Consider the following 22,050-nt stretch of genomic DNA (forward strand, 5'->3'; position numbering starts at 1 on the left):
GAGGTGTACAGGCTCTGGAAGCAAGCTTGAGGCTACTTGAATGAGGAATTCTCAGATACCCAAAGCATGGTCTGAAGGGGGTTGTGAGCTCTGGACATGCATGTCTCTTTGCATATGGACTTCTTCTCATCAGGAAGGAAAGGTCTTGGCCAAAGGAAGGCCAAATTGTGGCTCTTTGTTTTTTTTTGTTTGTTTGTTTTTGTTTCTAAAGTAAGCTCTGTTTTTTTTTAAATTGATTGATTGATTGATTGACTGATTGATTGCTATGTTGGGTCTTTGTTTCTGTGCTAGGGCTTTCTCTAGTTGCGGCAAGCGGGGGCCACTCTTCATTGCGGTGCGCGGGCCTCTCACTATCGTGGCCTCTCTTGTTGCAGAGCACAGGCTCCAGACGCACAGGCTCAGTAATTGTGGCTCATGGGCCTAGCTGCTCCGCGGCACGTGGGATCTTCCCAGACCAGGGCTCGAACCTGTGTCTCCTGCATTAGCAGGCAGATTCTCAACCACTGTGCCACCAGGGAAGCCCTCTTTGTTTTTTTGAAAGATATTTATTTATTTATTTATTTGGCTGTGCCGAGTCTTAGTTGCAGCACGCAGGACTTTCGTTGCTGAGTGCGAGATTTTTGTTGCCATGTGGGATCTTTTTTTTTTTTAATTAATTAATTTATTTATTTATGGCTGCGTTAGGTCTCCGTTGCTGCGTGTGGGCTTTCTCTAGTTGCGGCAAGTGGGGGCTACTCTCCATTGCGGTGCACGGGCCTCCCATTGCAGTGGCTTCTCTTGTTGTGGAGCAAGGGCTCTAGGTGCCCGGACTTCAGTAGTTATGGCACGCGGACTCAGTAGTTGTGGTGAACGGGCTTAGCTGCTCCGCAGCATGTGGGACCTTCTCAGACCAGGGATCAAACCCATGTCCCCAGCATTGGCAGGCAGATTCATAACCACTGCACCACCAGGGACGTCCCATGTGGGATCTTTTTAGTTGCGGCATGCAGGATTTTTTTTTTTTTTTTTAGTTGTGGCATGCGTGCTCTTAGCTGCGGCGTGTGGGATCTAGTTCCCTGACCAGGGATCGAACCTGGGCCCCCTGCTTTGGGAGTGTGGGGTCTTAACCACTGGACCACTAGGGAAGTCCCGGTGTGGCTCTTTGTATGTTAATAATTATTAAAATGTTAGAGGTATTTGTTATTTTAATCAACTGGGTACTAATAATTATAATAACTAAATCTTTAAGAAAATTTTGACACAGAGCATTTTGGTCACAGGATAAGAATTAAAATTTCATTTTTGTTGCAGAGAAGTAAAACAAGATTTAATAAAAGATTTTTGAGGATAAGCAATTGTTATATTAAGATAAAATTCAGTGATGAAAGTGGAGTGGAAATGATTTCAAGTAAAAGGTACCATGCAAAATTTCTAAATGTTAAAAAAGAGCTTGCTTATGTGTTTAATGAATGATGAAGATATCTAGCATATTGAAAACATGCTAGAAATTATATCTTTGCATTATTTAAACTTATGAAAACATTGTAGGTGTCAACTTAAAAATGTAAAAGGGAGTACATTATTTTTAAAAATTGTTTCAAGGGGAATGTAGCAAAACATATGAAAGACCACTGCTCTGATAAAGGAAGATCAAGCTTAGTAAATGATGTGTCAAGGTATACCATCACAGACATGTATGCTATTGAGAAGTAAATAAGGTTGACCCCTGTACCACACCAGCTATCTGAACTTTCATAAGTTGTCACACCTCTGAGTCCAAATTCTCCCAACTGTAAAATTGGATAAGAATATTTATTTGTAGTATTGTGAGGAACAAATCAGATAACATTTACAAAGGAGATTACACAGTTCTTGGCTCTTATAAGTTACCCATTCAATTTAAATTCTCTTCCCTAGAAATTAGCAGTGGGTTTTATATGTATCTGGATTTGACAATCACAAATTGTGGTGTGGGAGGTTCTTCACTAGCGTTAATGTTAGAGTATGAATGCTTTCCAAACATCTCAATAAGCCGTGTCAAGTAAGCCCTGGTAAAATCGTGCTTTATTCTTCCCTCCACAGGGTTATACAAAAACATTCTAGGGCAAAGAATACGGATGGTCAATTAAAATAACTAAGACAAGAAGTCGTTCTTGGTTTCTTCATTCTCAATTTTACTTCATTCTCAATTCAAAGAAGAACTACTGCCTTCAAATAAGAAATAACTGAAAAAACAGAGCTTATAAATACAGAGTACAGTTTGGTGGTTGCCAGGGGCAGGGTGCGGGGGTTGGGCAAAATGGGTGAAGGGGATCCGTTATAAAATAAATCATGGGGATGTAATGTACAGCATGGTAACTATAGTTAATAATACTGTATTGCATACTTGAAAATTGCTAAGAGAGTAGATCTTAAAATTTCTTACCATAAGAAAAAAAAATTTTTTGTGACTATGGTGATGGATGTTAACTAGACTTACTGAGTGATCACTTTGCAATACATACAAATATCAAATCATTACATTGTGTACCTGAAACAAATGTAAAAGTCAATTATACATCAATAACTAATATACATAATAGTCTATAAAACAAATCACATACCATGATTCTCACACTTGTTAGGATATTGAGGACTGTGACATCATGAGGGCAATTAGTGGTTCACCATGAAATATTTATATTCGATAATAAATAAAGTTGGGAAAAGGTATATTCATTATAAAAACTACAACAAAATAGGTAAAAACATGAGTGCATCGAAATAACTACATATTAAACTAGACGTAAGCTATTTCAGAATTCGTATTGCTTTGTTATTAAGACACCATTACTAAATATGAGCCAGTTTTTGTCACCTACTAGGATTCCTTTATAAGGAAGTAGAAACATTGTTAAGAAAAGTTCCTGGGAAGAAAAATAACTTGGAAAGCTATATTAATTTATTTTCCAGCAAATTTTAAAATGCTCATGTGCTGATTACTTCCCTGTTGTTGTTTCAGCTCCAAGCATGTCTTTCTCTTATTCTGTGATGCTAGGGCTGGGACTCTGACAAAGACATTTCCCATTCTCCCTTGCTAGCTGGCTTCCTGTTATAGTTTGCCAATGGAGGCATTAAAGGGATTTTGGGAGACAGAAAGGGAGAAGGAACCCGCTTCGTATTTTCCAGTTCTTTTAGTATCTCTCTAGCAGCATCTAGATATATCTAGTATATCTCTAGCAGAATCTCTCTAGCTTGCCTGTAGAATCTTTCTGCTTTCCCAGCACCAGTACCAAACCTAGTTAACAGCCAGGCTGACACCCCTCTTCAGAGCTTTTAGGTTCTAGTAAATCCATCTCTTCCCCTTTGTTCCCCAAGCTCTAGGGTTTAGCTGCTTCCTGAAGTTACAAATCTCTCCCCTTTTTGCTCTTTGAGGCCTTCCTTCAAAGTTGTATAATCAATTTCCTGTAATTAAATCTTCTGTTTGAAATTCCCAGTATAGTTCTGCTTTCTTGATTAGACCCTGATAAACAGAGTCCTACGACAATTTCTTTGAGCAGTACAAACACGTATAAGGTTGACATACTTTGAGGACCACTGCCGTACTCTACTGGAGATGACTGGGCTCAAACCAGTGTTGGACTTGGTATGAGACAAGAAAAATAAAGGACAAAAAGTCTTCTTATGATCAATTACTGACATATGAAGAGATAGTCATATATACAGTTTCTCTGAAGGTACACCTTACCAGTCAGGAAGTATCTTAAATTTCTAGCACTTTAGAATGAAACATCCAAGAAGATCTCTAACCTGCTTGATAGTTAAGTCCAAGGAAGAGCTGTGTGATGTATTTGTCAAGCACCAAACCACAATTATCATCCAAAGAATTCTTTTTTTTTTTTTTTTTTTTTTGGCTGCGTCGGGTCTTAGTTGTGGCATGTGGGATCTTCGTTGAGGCATGTGGGATCTTTCATTGCAGCGCGGGCTCTTGTGATGCGAGGGCTTCTCTCTAGTTGTGGCATGCAGATTTTCTCTCTCTAGTTGTGGCGCATGGGTTCTAGGGCACATGGGCTCTGTAGTTGTGGTGCTCGGGCTCCAGAGCATGTGGACTCTGTAGTTTGAGGCACGTGGGCTCTCTCGTTGAGGCACCCCAGCTCAGTAGTTGTGGTGGGCAGGCTTAGTTGCCCCGCAGCATGTGGGGTCTTAGTTTCCCGACCAGGGTTCAAACCTGCGTCCCCTGAATTGGAAGGCGGATTCTTTACCACTGGACCGCCAGGGAAGTCCTATCATCCAAAGAATTCCTAACTGGTAAATTTCCCATTAAAGCAACCCAACTATTAAATGTTTGTAAAGCCTTAAAAAATAATTGCTTGCTTTCTTCTGAATGTAACAATGCAATGTAACAACAGTTTCACAGAGTAAACTGCAAATCACTTTAGTCCTAGTAGCCAGACTCCCTTTGTCTAAGACTCTGGGGCTTTAGCTATTAGAGGGCTCTTTCTGGGGAGGGGATTAGAGGGAATCTCCAAGGATGTGTTCTTATTTCAAGAACTTCCCTTTGCTTCCACACACCCCTACTTACCGAGATCTTGACTTGGGTGCACCTTCCCGATCTTCCAAGGTCTGGGGAAGAATGTTGATTTGTTTGGAACCTTCACTGACAAAGACTCTCTCCTTGACCAAACTTTTAGTCAGACTCCTCTGAACCCTCTTCTTAACTAGGCTTCAACCTTTGGGCTTCAGTGTTTGTCTTTGCAACACCCACTTTTAGCAAGAATTCTGTCATGTCAGTTTAGCTTGAGTTCTTGATATCTGATCACTCTCAATATCTAATTAAATTCCTCATCCACCCAGGTGGTATCTGATCACTCTGGCCAGCCCTCAGCAAGAATCCTGTTGGTCAGTATAGTGAGAATTCCCCCCTACCCTTTATGTCTCCTCTTTGTAATTTTCCATGAACTGACCACCCCCCAACCCCAACTTGCTCCTTGCCTATAAATCCCCACTTGTTCTTGCTATATTTGGAATTGAGCCCAGTTCTATACTGAAGTCTCTTTCCCCCTATTGCAATAGTTCCTGAATTTAAAAAACAAAAAACAAAAAACAACCCCCTCAACTACTGTTCAGCTCTGGTTTTCTTTAACATCACTCAGGGGTTCACATTCTTGTCCTCCTGACTGTGGACAGTTTTTCTTAAAGCTGGGCCCTAATTAAAGTTGTAAAGTGAAAAGGAGAAACAGCAATAAACCCCAGAGCTGTTGGCTACAACATTATAAATGGCTTTGGTGCAAATGAGCATCTTCCTACAGCTGGAATATAATTACCCTCTGTGCCTGGCATCACATATGGGGCAATCAGAGAAGGGATAATAAAAATGAGGATAACACTGACCCTACCCATGGCCGGAGGTGAAGGGTTGGGTGGGGGTGGGAGAACAGTTAGACCTGGAGACAGGCTCACACACAGACACACAAACACTCTTCTCCCACGTACTCAACCCTAAAGACAAGCCCAGAAACACCGCCCATTATGGATAAACTCCTGCGAGCTCTGGGATAAGAACACAGTTACAGAAACGTCATGCCCAAAGTCAGCCACAGTTCCTCACACACCCACAATCACTCTCCCATTCTTGGCGTGACAGACCCACAATCTGTCACACAACGACCCACACTCACGGGGCGTGACTGAAAATACAGAAGCTCACTACACCGACAGAACCCGTCGTCCCGTGGTGAGCAAGTACAAAAGTGTGCAGCGACAGTCACACACACAAACCGCCCCACCTGAGCATTCAATAACAGTCACGGACGTGCGCAGCTTCACCATTCCCTCACACACAGTAGCCCAGAGTCATTTGAGCGCCCAAGATCGCCCAGGGTCGCACACAGCGCTCCGGGTACCCGCACCTGCAGCTGCGGTCACCTGTAGCGCAGGCGCGATGTCTAGGCGTGCCTCGGGGCCCTCTGGGAAATGTTGTTCTTTCCGCAAAGAGGCCGAGGCGCAAAGCGTTCTGGGGCTCGTGGTCCGCGGGGTCGGAAGGAAAAGCTGAGTCGCTAGTCCAGGTTCCTGCAGCTGGAGTTTACCCAGCCGAGCTCGGGGTCCCGCGCGCCTCAGTCCCCGCCCCGCTCCGCCCCGCAGGGGATTCTGGGAGGCGACGTCGCTGGTCTCGGGTCGTTGGGCGTGTTTCCAGAGCCAGCGGCGCCGGGAGGTGAGTAGGGCCTGGCTACGCGCGAGAGCCAGAGGGCAGGGCCGGGCTTGGGGTGGACCGGCAGGGAGCGGGATGGAGACCAGGAGGGCGCCGCCGAGGAGACTGTGTGACAGGCTGCGGGTGTGACAGGGTGTGATCTTCTGTGTCACCGTGTATGTGATTGTGCGCGACTGTGACCGTCTGCCTCCGGTATAAAACTCCGAGTCTGTGTGTGTTTGTGCGTGACTGTCTCCGCAGGTGTAACTGTGTTATTGTATATGGGTTTGTGAGAGATTGCGGGTGTGACATTGTGTGTGTGTGTGTCGCTGTGTGGGTGTGTGTGTGACTGTGTTTGACCCCTTGTCCCTGTGGATGTAACTGAGTTTGAATGTGTGTGACAGAAGGTGTGATTACGTGCCCATGACCATCTATCTCTGCAGGTATAATTTTGTGTGAGTAATTGTGGCAGGATGTGTGACTTTGTGTGGTATGTCACTATGCATGAGATTGTGTGTGACTGTCTCTCTGTTGGAGTAACTGTGTATCATCATCTCTATCTTTGTGTTAATACCACTGTGTATGTATGTGACATTACAGTCGCAATTATGTGACCACATATATGTGTGTGATTGGGTGAGAATTTGTATGTGTATGTCAGACCTAGTGTGTGATTGTGAGACACAGAAAGATTAAAATTACTCACCCACATTCACACAGTTACTAAGTGACAGAATCAGGACTTAAGCCCAGGCTATTTGGCTCCAGAATCCTTGCTGTTAATTGCTAAACTCTCTTGATCTTTCCCACGCTGTGAGGGTGAAAAATGGGGGCCCTGAGTTCTGAGGGTGTTGGAGAGGATTGTCTGTGGTCTTGGACTGGGACCCTTCTGGACATGGAACTTAACCTGGGTCTCTTCGTTTGGTCCCATTGTGAGTAACAGAACCCCATCTAAAGGCACTGTAGTGAAACCATCCTCATATTGGCTGCCTTTGGGGGAGGAAAGCCCAACCTGAAAACCCAGTCTTCCTCTCCTTAGGCCATGGGGTTTGAGATTTTAGGTTTGTCCTTGTCAAAACTCTTCCATGTTTGGTGCTGAGAGAGGCTGATCCATGGCTCTTTTTCTCACATACCAAGTGAACTAAGTGTTTGGTTCTGACTTTACGTAACAAAGAAAAATGCTCTCATTTCCTTTTCAACTGTGTGTGTAAAATCTAAGTGGCAATAAGGGCGGCACTTCTCTATGCCGGGAGTTGGCTCAAGCAATCTTGACAGTGAGGAAAGGTTCTGACAGTTGGGTTGATTTGCCCAAGGTCACGTAGCCAATGAGGAAAGGAGTGGAGAGTCAGTGTGTGTCTGGGGGTCTATATAAAGCGCAAGTCTTTCCCAACACCTTTCAGAGACTGATGGTTCATCTCAAACTTGAAAAATATTATTCAGATGATACACAGCGATTTGAAACAGCAATTTAAAAGCTATTTCTTTTATGCAGGTGCTACTTAGAGCTCCCAGGTGCTGAGAAGACTTCACTGATTCTCCTCTTGGGTTGCAAAGGCTTTTATGGACAAATTCAAGCTGCATTGCACTAAGGAAATAATTTTCTTACAGATTGAGTTGGTTAGTGCAGAGTAGCCCAGAATTAGGGGGTTGTATATCTTAAATTCTAAGTCAAACACAACTGTCTTTGTTTTCAGAGTGAAGAAATGTTGGCTCTGAGAAGACAAGGAACTTGTTTCAGGCTGTGCAGTTTCTTGTTGGTTTGGTATTGAAATTTGTCAGTGTTTGCCTCAGGCTGAATTTCTGTGGAGTAATAAAGGTAACACCTGCTGCCTCTGAATATGCTTCTCTAAAAAAAATATAGCATTGATTTCTCAGGTTATGTTGAATATTTCCCATACAAACATTGTGGTCTCTTGAAAGAGGACCAGTCTTTGAGCCACACTGCAGTTTGACTCTTATGACTTTGAGTTAGCTGTTTAAGCTTTTTGAACCTCAATTTCACTTGGTGGTAAAATGGGGATAATAATACCTACCTTTGCAGTTTTGTGAAGATTAAATAAGATAATGACATACACAACATGTGTAACATTGCTATTTATATTACAGGAGCCACAGTAAGATTTATTTATTTGTTTATCAAATATGTTTTTAGCACTTACAGTGGTTCTGGCATTATTCTAGCACTAGAGATATACCAGTGAACCCAACAAATCCTGGCTGTCTTAAATCTTATACTATTGTTTGGGAAGACAACAGTTAACAGAAAAAAAAAAAAAGTAACATGTCCAATGATGTTAAATGCTAAGAAGAAAAATAAATCAAGATAAGGAAAAATAATAACTGGGAGGGAGATTCTCTTTAGGTAGAATAGGGAGGTCCCTCCAATGTTGTAACAATTGAGCACAGATAAGAATGAAGAGAGGGAATGTGCCGTGTCCAGGCAGAAGGAAAACCCAAGGCCACAGCCTTGAAAAAAGAGTGTGGACAGTGTTTGAGGAACTATAAGGAAATCTGTATGCCTGGAGTGGGGCGAATAAGGGGGAGAAGAGTGGGAAATGAGGTCTAAGGGGCAGCCAGGGCTAGATCATAAATTGTCTTATTGGCGATAGGATGGACTTTAGATTTTGTTGAGTTCAGGCTGTGTGTCCTTAATATTAGTCAGGACTTCAGGGGTTAAGTTCAACTTTGGCCTTTTTTCTCAGATCTTGGAACGGGGTAGGGCTGGTCCATGTAAAGAAACTAGGGACCGTAAAGGGGCAAAAAACTCTGTGAGTCTCAGATCAGCAACATAGGGCTGCTCTGCCATTTTTTTTTTTCTTGTTTAACTCTCCCTTCTCAGGACTTTGTTCTCCAAAAGAGAAAACTGAAGAAGGAAGGAAGAATGGCTGTTGGACTATGTAAAGCCATGTCCCAGGTAAGTTGATGTTTTCACTTTGTTTCCAGAAATTCCACATCATTTTTCAGGACTTTGGGACCTCAGAGAGAGTCACAAGTAGCCCAGTGAGCACTCTCTTCACTTCTCTCTCTCCACTATTTGTTCATATAATCCTTCTACAAAACATTTAGTTGCTTTTTTTACTCAGTGTTGTGCTTAAATGTATGATGGAACAGAATTTTTCCTCTTTAGATGGATCACGATTTGTTGTGTTGGAGATGAATGCAAGTGAAATAAAGGATGGAGTGTGATTATCAAATAGGGAGGTCAAGGACGGCTTTTCTGAGAAAGTGACAATTGAGCAAAGAAAAACCTGAGTGAAAGTAGGGAGTAAGTTTTGTGGAGATCTGGGGAAGGGCTTTAAAAATGTAGAAGGAATAGCAAGTACAAAGTTACTGTGGTGGGAGCATGTTTGATATGTTCCAAGGATAGCAATAAGCCAGTATCCTCAGAGGGAAATGTGCACTGTGAGATCAGAGCAGTAGCTGGGGACCAAATTATGCAGGCCCTTAAAAGTCATGACCAGAACTTTGATTTTTGTTCTAAAGGTGAAGGAGAACCATTGGGGTGTTTGTGATGTGATTTGATTTATGTTTTAAAAGGAAAATAAATAGCAGAGAAGTAAGAGTGGAAGCAGGGAGGCCAGTCAGGAGACTGCTGCAGTAATCCAGGTGGGAGGTGATAGCTGCCTGGACCATGGTGGTGGCATTGGAGCTGGTGAGATTCTGGGTGTATATTGGAGATAGAAAGTATGGGATTTGATGAGGGATTGGTTGTGGAGTATGAGAGGAAGAAAGAAATCATGAACGACTACAAAGATTTTTGACCTGGGCAATTGTGTAAATGGTCATGCCATTTACTGAGATAGGAAGACAGGGTGGGATGAGATAAGAATCAAGAATTGAGTTCTAGATATATTAAATTCGAGAGACCTGTTGGATATCCAAGTAAAGTATTGATTATATATCTAGAGTTCAAGACTGGAGATGTGAATTTGAGAGTCATTAGTGTATTTAAAGCCATGGGACAGGATGAGATTATCTTGAGGGTAGGGTTGTGGCGAATGTAGATAGGAAAGAGGTCCAAGGACTGAGATTAAGGCATTCAATATAAGAGGCTGACAAGAAGAGGAGGAACCAGCAAAAGAGACTAAGAAGGACTGATGTAGAAGGAAAACCAGGAGAGTGTGGGTCCCGGGAGTCAATAGTAGAAAGCATTTCAAGGAGATGATCAACTGAGTTAAATTCTTCTGAGAGAGACTGAGGAAGATGCTAGGACCATATGGGAGTACTTGGCAAACAACATTTTTAAAAAAATTTCAGGGTTTGGTGACCTTCAGGGACGTGGCTCTAAATTTTTCCCAAGAGGAGTGGGAATGGCTGGACTCATCTCAGAAGGATTTGTACAGAGATGTCATGTTGGAGAACTACAGGAACTTGGTATGGCTTGGTAAGGATATGTATCCCCCATAATTCAAATCGTCCCTATGAGGTGTTTTTGCTTCCTCCATTGGGAATATCTAGGGCATCTTAAATGCTCAGCTGGATTTCTACTTCGTGTTCCCAGGAAATTATTCAAAGTAGTTTCATAGAGTTATAAATGAGTATAGTTCCCTTTGCTCTAGAATGATGGTTTGGGATAGCAGCATTAGTATGGCGTGGGAATTTTTTTAATTGCAAATTATGGGGTCCCACTATAGACCTACAGAATCTGGGAATAGGCCTAATAGTCTGGGTTTTAATGAGCCCTCCAAGTGGTTCTGATGCCCATTAAATTTTGCGAACCACTGTGGCTTCTGATTCAGTAGGTTTGGGTTGGGGCAGCCTGAGAATTTGCGTTTCTAATAAGTTCCTAGGTGATGGTTCTTCTGCTCTAGTATTTTGAGAACTGCTGCTATGAAAGCTTTGTCTTTCTCATTCTCCATTCAAGCATCTTGCCATTCTCTGGCCCTTCCTCTAATGTCCTTTCTTGCCTGATGACCAAGAGATTGAGTCTGGGTCTGGAACAGCAATAGCAAGTTGATTTGTTTATCTATCTGTCTGTCTTGCTGGCTCTCATTTTTCTTCTCCTGTAAACAGGACTTTCCATTTCTAAGCCCAACATGATCTCCTTATTGGAGCAAGGGAAGGATCCTTGCATGGTGGAGAGAGAGACGTCAGATGGTCAATATGCAGGTGAGTGACGGGGAACAGGGAGGGCTGTTGTAAGGTGACAGCCCAAGTGGTCATAAGAAGACTGCCCTGCATTTGAGGAGGCTGTCCTGGGCTTCAGGGGGTCATTTCCTCTCTATATCTATCAAGTTATAGTCTCAATAATATTTCTACCTATACCCTAAATCTTGTTCCTTTTAAGTTCTTCTTTCCCCTTTATGGACAGAGTTATATACATTTCTAGATTTCTTTTTAGAGTTTTTATTTTTATCAAAGTTATGCATGCACATTGGTTGAAGAGACAAGTCTTTTATAAGGCTTATTCCTTTAAAAAAGGAGGTCTCTTGCCCTGCTTCCCAGTTTCCCTGTCCCTAGAGGGATCCACTTTCTTTACTTTTGCAGCTTCTTTTGGTGTTTCCTTCATGTCTCTAATAAATATGTTTATGTTGCTATTTCTTGATTGTTTTTTTCAGATTTAGTCCTTATCCAATATCTTCACTAAGAAAATAAGAATTTAGTACTTTCTTATCCTGAATCCAACATGTGTGTGAGCATGCACACGCACACACACAATTTCTGTCTTCCTATCTCACCGATATCATAATTTTTAAAGTTTTATTTATTTTTTTAATTGAAGTGTAGTTGATTTACCACGTTGTGCCAATCTCTGCTGTACAGCAAAGTGACTCAGATATACACATATGGACATTCTTTTTTTTTTATATTCTTTTCCATTATGGTTTATCACAGGATATTGAATATAATTCCCTGTGCTATAAGTAGGACCTTGTTGTTTATCCATTCTATATATAATAGTTTACATCTGCTAATCCCACACTCCCAGTTCTTCCCTCCCCCACCCCCTCCCTCTTGGCAACCACAAGTCTATTCTCTATGTCTATGAGTCTGTTTCTATTTTGTAGATAGGTTCATTTGTGCCATATTTTAGATTCCACATTTAAGTGATATCATATGGTATTTGTCTTTCTCTTTATGACTTATTATGGTAATCTCTTAGTTGCATCCATATTGCTGCAAATAGCATTATTTCGTTCTCTTTTATGGTTGTGTAGTATTCCATTGTGTGTGTGTGTGTGTGTGTGTGTGTACCACATCTTCTTTATCCTTTCATCTGTAGATGGACATTTAGGTTGTTTCCATGTCTTGGCTATTGTGAATAGTGCTGCTATGAACATATGGGTGCATGTATCTTTTTGAATTATAGTTTTGTCCAGGTATATGCCCAGGAATGGGATTGCTGGATCATATGGTAATTCTATTTTTAGTTTTCTGAGGAACCTCCATACTGTTTTCCATAGTGGCTGCACCAACTTACATTCCCACCAACAGTGTAGGAGGGTTCCCTTTTCTCCACACCTTCTCCAGCATTTGGTATTTGTAGACTTTTAAATGATGGCCATTATGACCGTTGTGAGGTGGTACCTCATTGTAGTTTTGATTTGCATTTCTCTAATAATTAGTGATGTTGAGCATCTTTTCATGGGCCTGCTTGCCATCTGTATGTCTTCTTTGGAGAAATGTCTATTAAGGTTTTCTGCCCATTTTTCGATTGAGTTGTTTGTTTTTTTGTTGTTGAGTTGCATGAGCTGTTTGTATATTTTGGAGATTAAGCCCTTGTCGCATCATTTGCAAACATTTTCTCCCATTCCATAGGTTGTCTTTTTGGTTTTTTTTATGGTTTCCTTTGCTGTGCAAAAGCTTGTAAGTTTGATTAGGTCCCATACCAATATCTTAATTTTTATTGAATCACTGTTCAGTGTTTACATCATTATGGCTATTAAGTGCTAGTCGTAGCTGTGCTGTGCATATACCAAGATTACTTTTTCTGTACTTTTTATTTTTCTTGGCATTAATAATTATCTGGGGTTTTATTTTTTTTCCTTAGTTTTCTATATACATATTCCTAACTCAATTCTTAACTCCCGATCAATTGTTTAAATCTCTTAAGACACTCAGACACATTAGGTTATCTATTGATTTTATCTTCTTGGAGAAATCTCTCCAGAGTCTTCAGATATGCTTCACTCTAGACAAATGGCTCATTACATTTGCTTGCATTCTGTTTGGGTTTATCTAACGTTTTCTCATGATTAGATTGAGGTAGTGCATTTTTGAAAAGAGTGCCACAGAAATAATGTTGTATCCTTCTCAGTGAGTGCATCATACCAAAGGATTGATAATATTGATATATCTTATTATCAATGATGTTAATTTTCATCACTTGGTGAAGGTGGTATCTGCCTGGTTTCTCCATTGTAAAGTTACTATTTTTCTATTTATAATTAATAAATATTTGGGGAAGATACTTGATACTATGCAGTTTCTTCTGAAACTTTTGCCCACTAATTTTAGCATCCATGGCCCTGTTGGATCTTGTTTGCAACAATTACCACTGTTGTGGTATTGACCTAATGTTGACATTTTTATTTCCTTCTTTTCTTTACACATATTAACTAGGATTGTTCTGTCTGGAAGAGCTGTTTCATCTCTCCCATTTGTTTATATATTAAAATATTTCTTCATATTTATGGAATGATGGTTTTTTTTTTCCTGTGTGTTAAAACTACTGTATCATTATTTTGTTGCTCAAAGTGTTCCAGCTTTGACCATTAGGATCTTCTTCAAGTTGGTTCCTGTGACCTTTTAACATGCCCCACTTCGTGGTTCCAGGTATTCCAGGTTCATCTTGTTTTCCTTTCCCCAGCCTTGAATCAACCACTTCTCCAAGGAGCCCTGGTTCCTTTTATTTGGAAATGATGTTTAGAAACCAAGGTCTGGGTACTAGGTGTACTTATTGCTACTGGAAGTGATTTCTTCTAGGCCCTCACAGCAGATTGAGCTGGAAAATATATGTATGTATACCAACACACACTTCTAGACAGACACACACTTCTATATTTATTTCTGCCTCTATTTTTTTTAATATATTAAATTATTGGTTTATGTTGATACCTTGATTTTAGTCCTACCCTCCACAGGGTTTATCATAGCCTTTCTCCTTTACTTACTTGTAATTTCTTCTTCTGACAATGAGAAGCAATGTATTTAATTATTTGCTCAATTTAAGTATACACACAAAGTAGTTTCAGAATTTCTAACCTATTCCTCTGTGAGAAATAAATTTACTAAGTAGATTACATTATTTGTATTTAGGTACATATGTACTTTTTTAGTCTTAAGTATTCAGTCAAAAACTATTTTCCAGAGTTACTTAGGTTAGTTCTTCTAGGTTCGTTTGTTTCTGTTGATTCCTATTACATCCTGATTGATTTCAATTTTTTTTTTGTATCTGAAACATTACTATGCTCCTAAGAATCAGACCTTTACAAGAATGTATCCTCAGTAAAGTGTTGCCCCTCCTCATCCTTACTGTCTTGTTTCTGTTCCCTACTTCTTCCTGCCCCTTTCTTACCCACCCCTTGTAGATCACCAGTCTGTATTTTCAGGTTTGTCCTTTTTACGTTTCTTTTGCACAAGTGAGCAGATATACCTGTAGATTTGCATTTGTTCTTTTCACTTAGCTATAATGACATGGTTTGAACTGCAAGGGTCCACTTATATGTGAATTTTTTCAATAAATACTTACTACATGATCCGAGGTAGGTTGAATCCATGGATGCTGAACTGCAGATTCAGAGGGCTGACTGTAAAGTTATACCCATAGCCCCTGCATTGTTCGGGGGTCAGCTGTACAGGAAATCACTCCATATGAGTTCATGGAGAGCTTCCTCATTTTTCTAACAGCTGCAGAATACTCCATTCTGTGGATGTTATGGTAATTTATTCAATACTCTATAATGTGTGAACTTTTAGGATGTTTGCAGTAGTTTACAATTACAGACAATGCTGCAATAAATAACCTTGTTAATATGTATGTTCCTGTTGTTGAGGCTTTATTTTCAGGGTTGTTTCGTAGATGTAGGATTGCTAAGTAAGTGCATATGTAGTTTAGGAATTGCCAAATTTCTCCCCAAAATGTTGTACCTGTCTGCTTTTTGTATTAGTTTCTTATGGCTCCTGTAACAAATTACCACAAATTTAGTGGCTGAAAACAACACAAATTTATTATCATATAGCTCTGGATCCAGGTCAGAAGTTGAAAATGGGTCTTACAGGGCTAAAATCAAGATGTTAGCAACCTGCCTTCCCTCTGAAGGCCCTCAGGGAGAATCTGTTTCTTGCCTTTTTATGCTTTCTTTAGGGCCTTTATCATCTTTTTATTTTCAACTTTGTAAAATCACCTTGTTTTAAACGTGAGCTTTATATGCAGTATAGAATTGAGTTTTGCTTTGTAAACCAATCTGGATATCATTTCAATTTAATAGGTGAAAGTCCAACCACGTTTTTGATATGTTTGGGCTTAATTCTGTACATTGTTTTGTGTTATATTTTCTGATTTTTACAGTTTTTAAAAAAGACTTTAACTTGTCTGTTTTCCTAGGCTTTTTTGGGGTCGTGTAATACTACAGTTTTTATAATAATTAGGAAGATTCTTCTTTTATTCTAGTGCCTTCACGGTTATAGTGCTCTGTTTCTTTAGACAGTATTTATTCCTTCTATTACTTGATTGGTCAGCTTTAAAAACTAGACTTTGATTTTTTTACCTGTTACAGATGAGTCACTAAGTAGCCTTATTATACTCCCCACCTTCTCTTCCCAAATTTTGTTACTTGTATGCTTTTTACATTGTCCAGGCATATTATATTTACATGCCCTTGTGTCACATTTATCCCAACCTTTTCTTTTGTCTTAATTCTGTAGTTGAATATATTTAGTGTTTTCCACTAGGTCATTTTGCTGAAATTTCTCTGGACATCTCTGGATTGGCTGAAACCTGCTCTCTAGCAGTTTCCTCAAAAAGAGTTCATGCAAACAATGTCCCTCTAAGCTCTACCTTGTTCATAATTGGCCATTCTTTCCTTAAGTTGCTTATAGTATAGTATTGGTGTTGAATGTTGTTACAAAGAAGTCTGATGCCAGCTTGATATTTTCCCTTTATGTATAAGTGCCTTTATATTTTGTTCTGACCTCCTAGATGGTTCTTTCTTTCATTTTAAAGTCATTTTATCAGGACATGTTTTAGTCTTGACCATTTTGGGTCACTTTTTCCTGGTAGATAGGTTCTCTCTCAGGATGGAAAGTCAAGTTTTTATTTCTGGAAATATTTTTTTCTTTTTTTACTGATGAAGTTAAAAATATAGGAGAGTATAGAGAATAACATAATAATATAGTAAAGGATTTCCTATTGATGAACAATTTTTGTATTTCTGAATTGCATACTTCATCATGTGTATTATTTATTTAATATACTGCTTGATTCAATTTTTAATATTTAAGAATTTTGCCTGTTATCCATGAGATTGGTCTGATACAAGAACGGTGAAATAGATCAGTGGAACAGTGAAGAATGTACAAAAATACACCCATGTATATATGAGAACTTAGTATTAGATAAAGGTAGTTTTTCAAATTAGTGATGCAAAAAGATTTTCTTAAAAGTTATGGATAATATTTGTATAATATTGGGTTTTGGAAAGTCTTTCTTAAAATGACGTAAAGGCCAGGCTCTATAATGGAAAAATTGGAAGATTTGAGTTCATACAAATTTTTAAAAAATTTTATCAGAAGCATTATAAATCAAGATGACATGTGACAATAAAATCATAAATGAAGATGACATGTGATTTGAGGGAGAAAAATGCTCATAAAGCCTTAATGTCTTAAATTTATAATGACTTCTATAAACTACTTAAAAGAAATGCCAGTGTAATTAAAATATATGCAAAGTACGTGAATAAGGAATTCACCAAAGAAGAAACCACAAAATATATAAAAGGTACATAAATATATATGCAAATGCTCAATTTTATAATCAGAGAATTGCAAATTAAAACAATAATGAGGTACTCTTTACTTGTAAGGGCAAAGATTTTTAGAATGATGTTAGCCAGTGTGAATGAGTTCGAAGACATATTTCATGTGGCTGACAGGAATGTAAATTGATAAAAAAAAGTCAGAACCATGACTTTCTCCCCTCTTTCCCCCAAGTAAATTCTTTAATTTCTTCTATAACAGTTTTCTTTCTCCTTGCAAAGGTAAAAAGGAGACATTTGCTTTCTTGATATTTTTCAGAAGGGGACTCTTTGTATGAAATCAAGGCATTATCTCCAAAACGGTACATTGATGAAGAGGATATATCCCAGGGGATGATAATGGAAAGACTTACAAGTTATGGCCTTGAATCCTCCAGTTTCAGAGAAGCCTGGAAATATGAGGGTGAATTTGAGCAGCATCAGGGAAATCAGGAGAGGCATTTCAGGCAAGTGACAACTCTTAAGGAAATCTCTGCAATGAAAATAGACAATGAATATAATAATTCTGAGAGAAATGTTCTCTTGAACTCAGTACTTTTAACACAACGGAGAGTTCCCACAGTAGAGCAAGTACATAAATTTGATATTTATGATAAAATGTTCCTCCCAAATTCAGTTCTAACTGAACATAAAAGACTACATGCTGAGAAGGAATCTTTGATAGGTAATGAATGTGAAGAATTCAACCAGAGTACATACCTTAGTAAAGATGCAGAAATTCCTCCTGGGGAGAAACGTTACAAAAGTAATGATTTTTCAGATCTCTTAAGTTTCCACTCATTACTTACTCAACATCACACAACTCATCTTGGAAAATTATCCCATGGATACGTTGAATGTGGTGCTGCCTTTAGCTGTTACTCGTTCTTTACTCAACCTCAGAGAATTCACAGTAGAGAGAAACCATACGCATGCAATGACTGTGGAAAAGCCTTTAGCCATGACTTCTTTCTCAGTGAGCATCAGAGAGCTCATACTGGGGAGAAACCATATGAATGTAAGGAATGTAACAAAGCTTTCAGACAGAGTGCACACCTTGCTCAACATCAGAGAATCCACACTGGAGAGAAACCCTTTGTATGCAATGAATGTGGGAAGGCCTTTAGCCGTTATGCCTTCCTTGTGGAACATCAGAGAATTCACACAGGAGAGAAACCATATGAATGTAAGGAATGTAACAAAGCCTTCAGACAGAGTGCACACCTTAATCAACATCAGAGAATTCACACTGGAGAGAAACCCTATGAATGTAATCAATGTGGAAAAGCCTTCAGCAGACGCATAGCCCTTACTCTGCATCAAAGAATTCACACAGGAGAGAAACCCTTTAAATGTAATGAATGTGGAAAGACCTTTGGCTATCGCTCACACCTTAATCAACATCAGAGAATTCACACCGGTGAAAAGCCCTATGAGTGCATCAAATGTGGGAAGTTTTTTAGGACTGACTCACAACTTAACCGACATCATAGAATTCATACTGGAGAGAGACCTTTTGAATGCAGTAAATGTGGGAAAGCCTTCAGTGATGCTTTAGTTCTAATTCATCATAAAAGAAGTCATGCAGGAGAGAAACCCTATGAATGTAACAAATGTGGGAAGGCCTTCAGTTGTGGCTCATACCTTAATCAACATCAGAGAATTCATACTGGAGAGAAACCTTATGAATGTAATGAATGTGGGAAGGCTTTCCATCAGATCTTGTCCCTTAGGCTACACCAGAGAATTCATGCTGGAGAAAAACCCTATAACTGTAATGAATGTGGGAACAATTTTAGCTGTGCTTCAGCTCTTAGACGACATCAGAAAATTCATAATAGAGAAACTCTCTGATTATGTATAACACGTATAAGAAAGAAAACATTTAGTCACCATTCAGTCCTTATTAAATAAATATCAGTGAGTTCTTCAGTTAGTAATTCTATGAATGTAGTACCTATGGAGAAGCCTTCAGTTCATGAGCATCCCTTATTTGAAATAGCCTGAGTAGTAGACATCTATTACTTCTGGATCTGTTCTGTACCCCATTTGAGACTTACCTCACCCTCAATGCATATCATTCTGATGAAATTGTTTAATCAGGGAGAGCAGTAGATTGGTCATAGGCAGGCCAATTATTTTCTTCAACCTCATGATAGATAAGGGATTTACAAATGTCCCTGTCTAGACCAGTAGAGTCCTAGGGGGTTATTGTTATGGGTAGTAAGAAAAGATTTTTTTTTCCCCACCCCAGAATTGCAAGTTTCAAGGATTTAGTAAGGTTAAAAACTCACCAGTAGCCTTTTTGCCACCACCTGAAGAAAGCCTTCCCAGGATAAATCCAACACAAAGGAAAACTGAGGTCAGAGACAGAAATCTGAGGGTGCTGTTTGATCTTCTGGATCCAGTCATGTCTGAAGTCTACACCATTTTTTACTTTTTCATTTTTGTGATCCAATAAATTTTCTTTTTTCTGCTTATGTTAATTTGATTTGGGTTTTTGCCTCTTGGAATCAGAGTCCTGACTCATACACGCCATGTTTGCTACACATGTGAGAAAACCTTAATCTTTTATATGGCATAATTGTTTATCCTGAGTATAAACCTCATAAGTATATGAAAGTTAAATACACAGCCTTCATAAAGCTGAGAGGATTGTTACATTTTATTTGTTGATAAAAACTAATTTAGTATTCATTAGTCTGTTTCACAATAAGGAAGAATTTTTAAAAATTCACTAGTAAAACTTATTACCAGGCTTTCTTATAGGGAATTAAAATCATTTGTGGCAGTGACTCACTATAGACCTTTAAAGAAAGACTGGCCAGCTAAGAGAATAATGGATACATCAGTTTAATGAATGGCTCTTCATCTTAAAGGAATTATTTGATTTTCTACTTTCAGTGTAGGTTTAAACATATCGTGTGATAGAATAAGATAGAATTGTAAATGAGGTCTTCTTTTGTGGGTGGGTTGTAAACTTGGTTTAAGAAGTTTATGGATAACTTCTTTGGAACTGGACATTAGACATTTCTGGCAGACAAAAAGAATGAGCCATTTTCAACTAATGGTTAAAGTAAAGCAGTTGGAGCCTAAAATTTTTAGAGTATAAATCATTACTATTCAGAGTAATGAGGAACAGGAGGGTGTGGAGCAGTATATTCCTCTTTTATCTGAGTGGATATACGAAGGTAAACTTTAATATGGAGACGTTGCCACTTTGAACAGTTAGAACCAGTTATAATCTTGGGCATTGTCTGGAGAGCATCTGTAAAAACAGATCAGGACAAATGAATTATGAAAAAGTGAAGGATTTACATGTGTATATATGTGCGTGGAGCAAAACAATGACTACGAATATAATAATGTCTTTAATATTCAATTTATACTTATATCTAATAAAAATCTGAAAATTATTTTTCTTAAATATTAAGACAAATTCCCTTTGAACAACTTAAATTACAGATCTAGTATAATTGAATACTTCAAACCTTGAACAGAAACAAATATAGTGGTTTTAAAACACTGCCAAACTTGCATTATATCTAAAATATATTAATAATCGTAAGCTAAATTCATGTAATCATTCCTTTATTCTCTCATATTTCCTGGGGGTATAGGAACACGTATTTTAATATGTTCTAAGAGTTTAGTTATAACTTACATCAGAAAGCTCCTCAGGGTTACTCTAAACTTACTAAGCTTAAAGGAAAAAAAATAATAACTCAGACCAGTGATGAGTCTGAGTTGTTCACTAATTGATTCTTGATCTAAGTATGGCACCTGATTTCTTCCTCCAAGGTGATATAAACCCAAGCCACTGATTCTGTTTTTACAGTTAAAACTTCACTTGTAATGTTGATAAAATCTGTTACAACCATGCCTTTAGCACAGGTGTTTGTATTTTACAATCTGATGTTTCTCCTCACAATGAGGTACCTAAATTTTGTTTATCTGCAACTATACAATCCATTGTCTTATTGTGATATATTGACTTGATCTTTTAGCATCATTAAAAACTCATGCTTTATTAGTACCTTATAGATATTAGGACCAGCTAGAGATTTCCTATCCTAAGAGATAAGAGTTTGAGTCTGTTTAGTTAATAATCTTTAGGACATGAACTAATCCATTTAGAACACACTGGTTAAACCTTCTCCACTTGGTTGAATGTGATCAATGACAATGACTTTTTGGATTTCTTTTTTAATCTGGTTATTGTGCTGAACATATCTTTCTGCCTCGTTACAGTTTATGCAGTTTTTGCTTGTCATATAGAAGAGTTTTCTTTATTTACTCTTGCTTAAGTAGAAGGTTTGTATTTGTGTGTTTATGTGTATGTGTTTTATTTAAAATTTTTGTATTGAGCACCTACTCTGTGCCAGGCTTTGTTCTAATCCAGGCTTTGGAGGTAACAGTTGTGAGTTAAACAGACAAAAATCCTTGCCTTCATAGAGCTAATTTCTAGTGAAGAAGATAGACAATAAAAAATATATATAAGTAAAACATATACTATGTAAGAGAGTAACTTCTAAGGAGAAAAAGATGAAGGAAGAGCTGGGTGACCAGGTTGATATTTTAGATTGTGTGGCCAGTGAAGGCCTCTTTTGAAGTTAACTTTTGATTGAAGACCTGGGAGAGATGAGAGATCTGTCTATTCATGCTACATATACACGTACACACATATACACATGTATAGGCCTTATCTACCTAATGGAAAGGAAATGCATATATGTATATGTATGTGTGTGTATATATATGTTTTATACTTTGTTCTTACTAAATTCTCATTATGCCTCTGGATTTGTGTATTGCATTTTAACATTTTTCTTTTTAGTCTCATGAACTCATGGCCTTCTACAGTCTTAACACATTTTAATTATAATGTATATATATTTTTTGATGCTCAAATTATCAGAATTTAGCCATTGGGGCCACTTTAAGCTA

General features: G+C 38.7%; 2 protein-coding genes across 6 annotated transcripts in view; one reads left to right on the plus strand and one right to left on the minus strand.

Moving 5' to 3' along the window:
- Positions 1-6,011: 6,011 nt before the first annotated feature.
- ZNF527 (zinc finger protein 527) lies at positions 6,012-19,589 on the plus strand. Of its 5 annotated transcripts, none has more exons than XM_007166768.2 (6): positions 6,012-6,169; positions 7,840-7,961; positions 8,985-9,059; positions 10,403-10,529; positions 11,159-11,254; positions 17,384-19,589. In XM_007166768.2, the coding sequence occupies exons 3-6, from the start codon at positions 9,027-9,029 to the stop codon at positions 18,955-18,957; spliced, it is 1,830 nt and encodes a 609-aa protein (XP_007166830.2). In that variant the 5' UTR covers positions 6,012-6,169; positions 7,840-7,961; positions 8,985-9,026; the 3' UTR covers positions 18,958-19,589. The 5 variants fall into 5 exon arrangements, with proteins under 5 accessions (XP_007166830.2, XP_007166834.2, XP_007166833.2 ...); XM_007166772.2 differs by having other exon boundaries at positions 10,403-10,519; XM_007166771.2 differs by lacking the exon at positions 6,012-6,169 and adding an exon at positions 6,237-7,077.
- ZNF569 (zinc finger protein 569) overlaps positions 17,528-22,050 on the minus strand; it is a 108,172-nt gene continuing 103,649 nt past the window's right edge. Inside the window, exon 6 of the mRNA XM_057533282.1 lies at positions 17,528-17,596. Within this exon, the coding sequence (XP_057389265.1) occupies positions 17,553-17,596 (44 nt within the window). The 3' untranslated portion in view covers positions 17,528-17,552. The remainder of the gene's footprint in view (positions 17,597-22,050) is intronic.

This window comes from Balaenoptera acutorostrata, chromosome 19, assembly GCF_949987535.1.
Source record: "Balaenoptera acutorostrata chromosome 19, mBalAcu1.1, whole genome shotgun sequence".
Classification (NCBI taxonomy): Eukaryota; Metazoa; Chordata; class Mammalia; order Artiodactyla; family Balaenopteridae; genus Balaenoptera; species Balaenoptera acutorostrata.

Excerpts from the sequence above, each read along its gene's own strand:
- ZNF527 (XM_007166768.2), top strand. The coding sequence starts at position 9,027 with ATGGCTGTTGGACTATGTAAAGCCATGTCCCAG. Across the intron at positions 9,060-10,402 it reads TATGTAAAGCCATGTCCCAG|GGTTTGGTGACCTTCAGGGA; the intron begins GTAAGTTGATGT and ends AAAAAATTTCAG. Across the intron at positions 10,530-11,158 it reads CAGGAACTTGGTATGGCTTG|GACTTTCCATTTCTAAGCCC; the intron begins GTAAGGATATGT and ends TCCTGTAAACAG.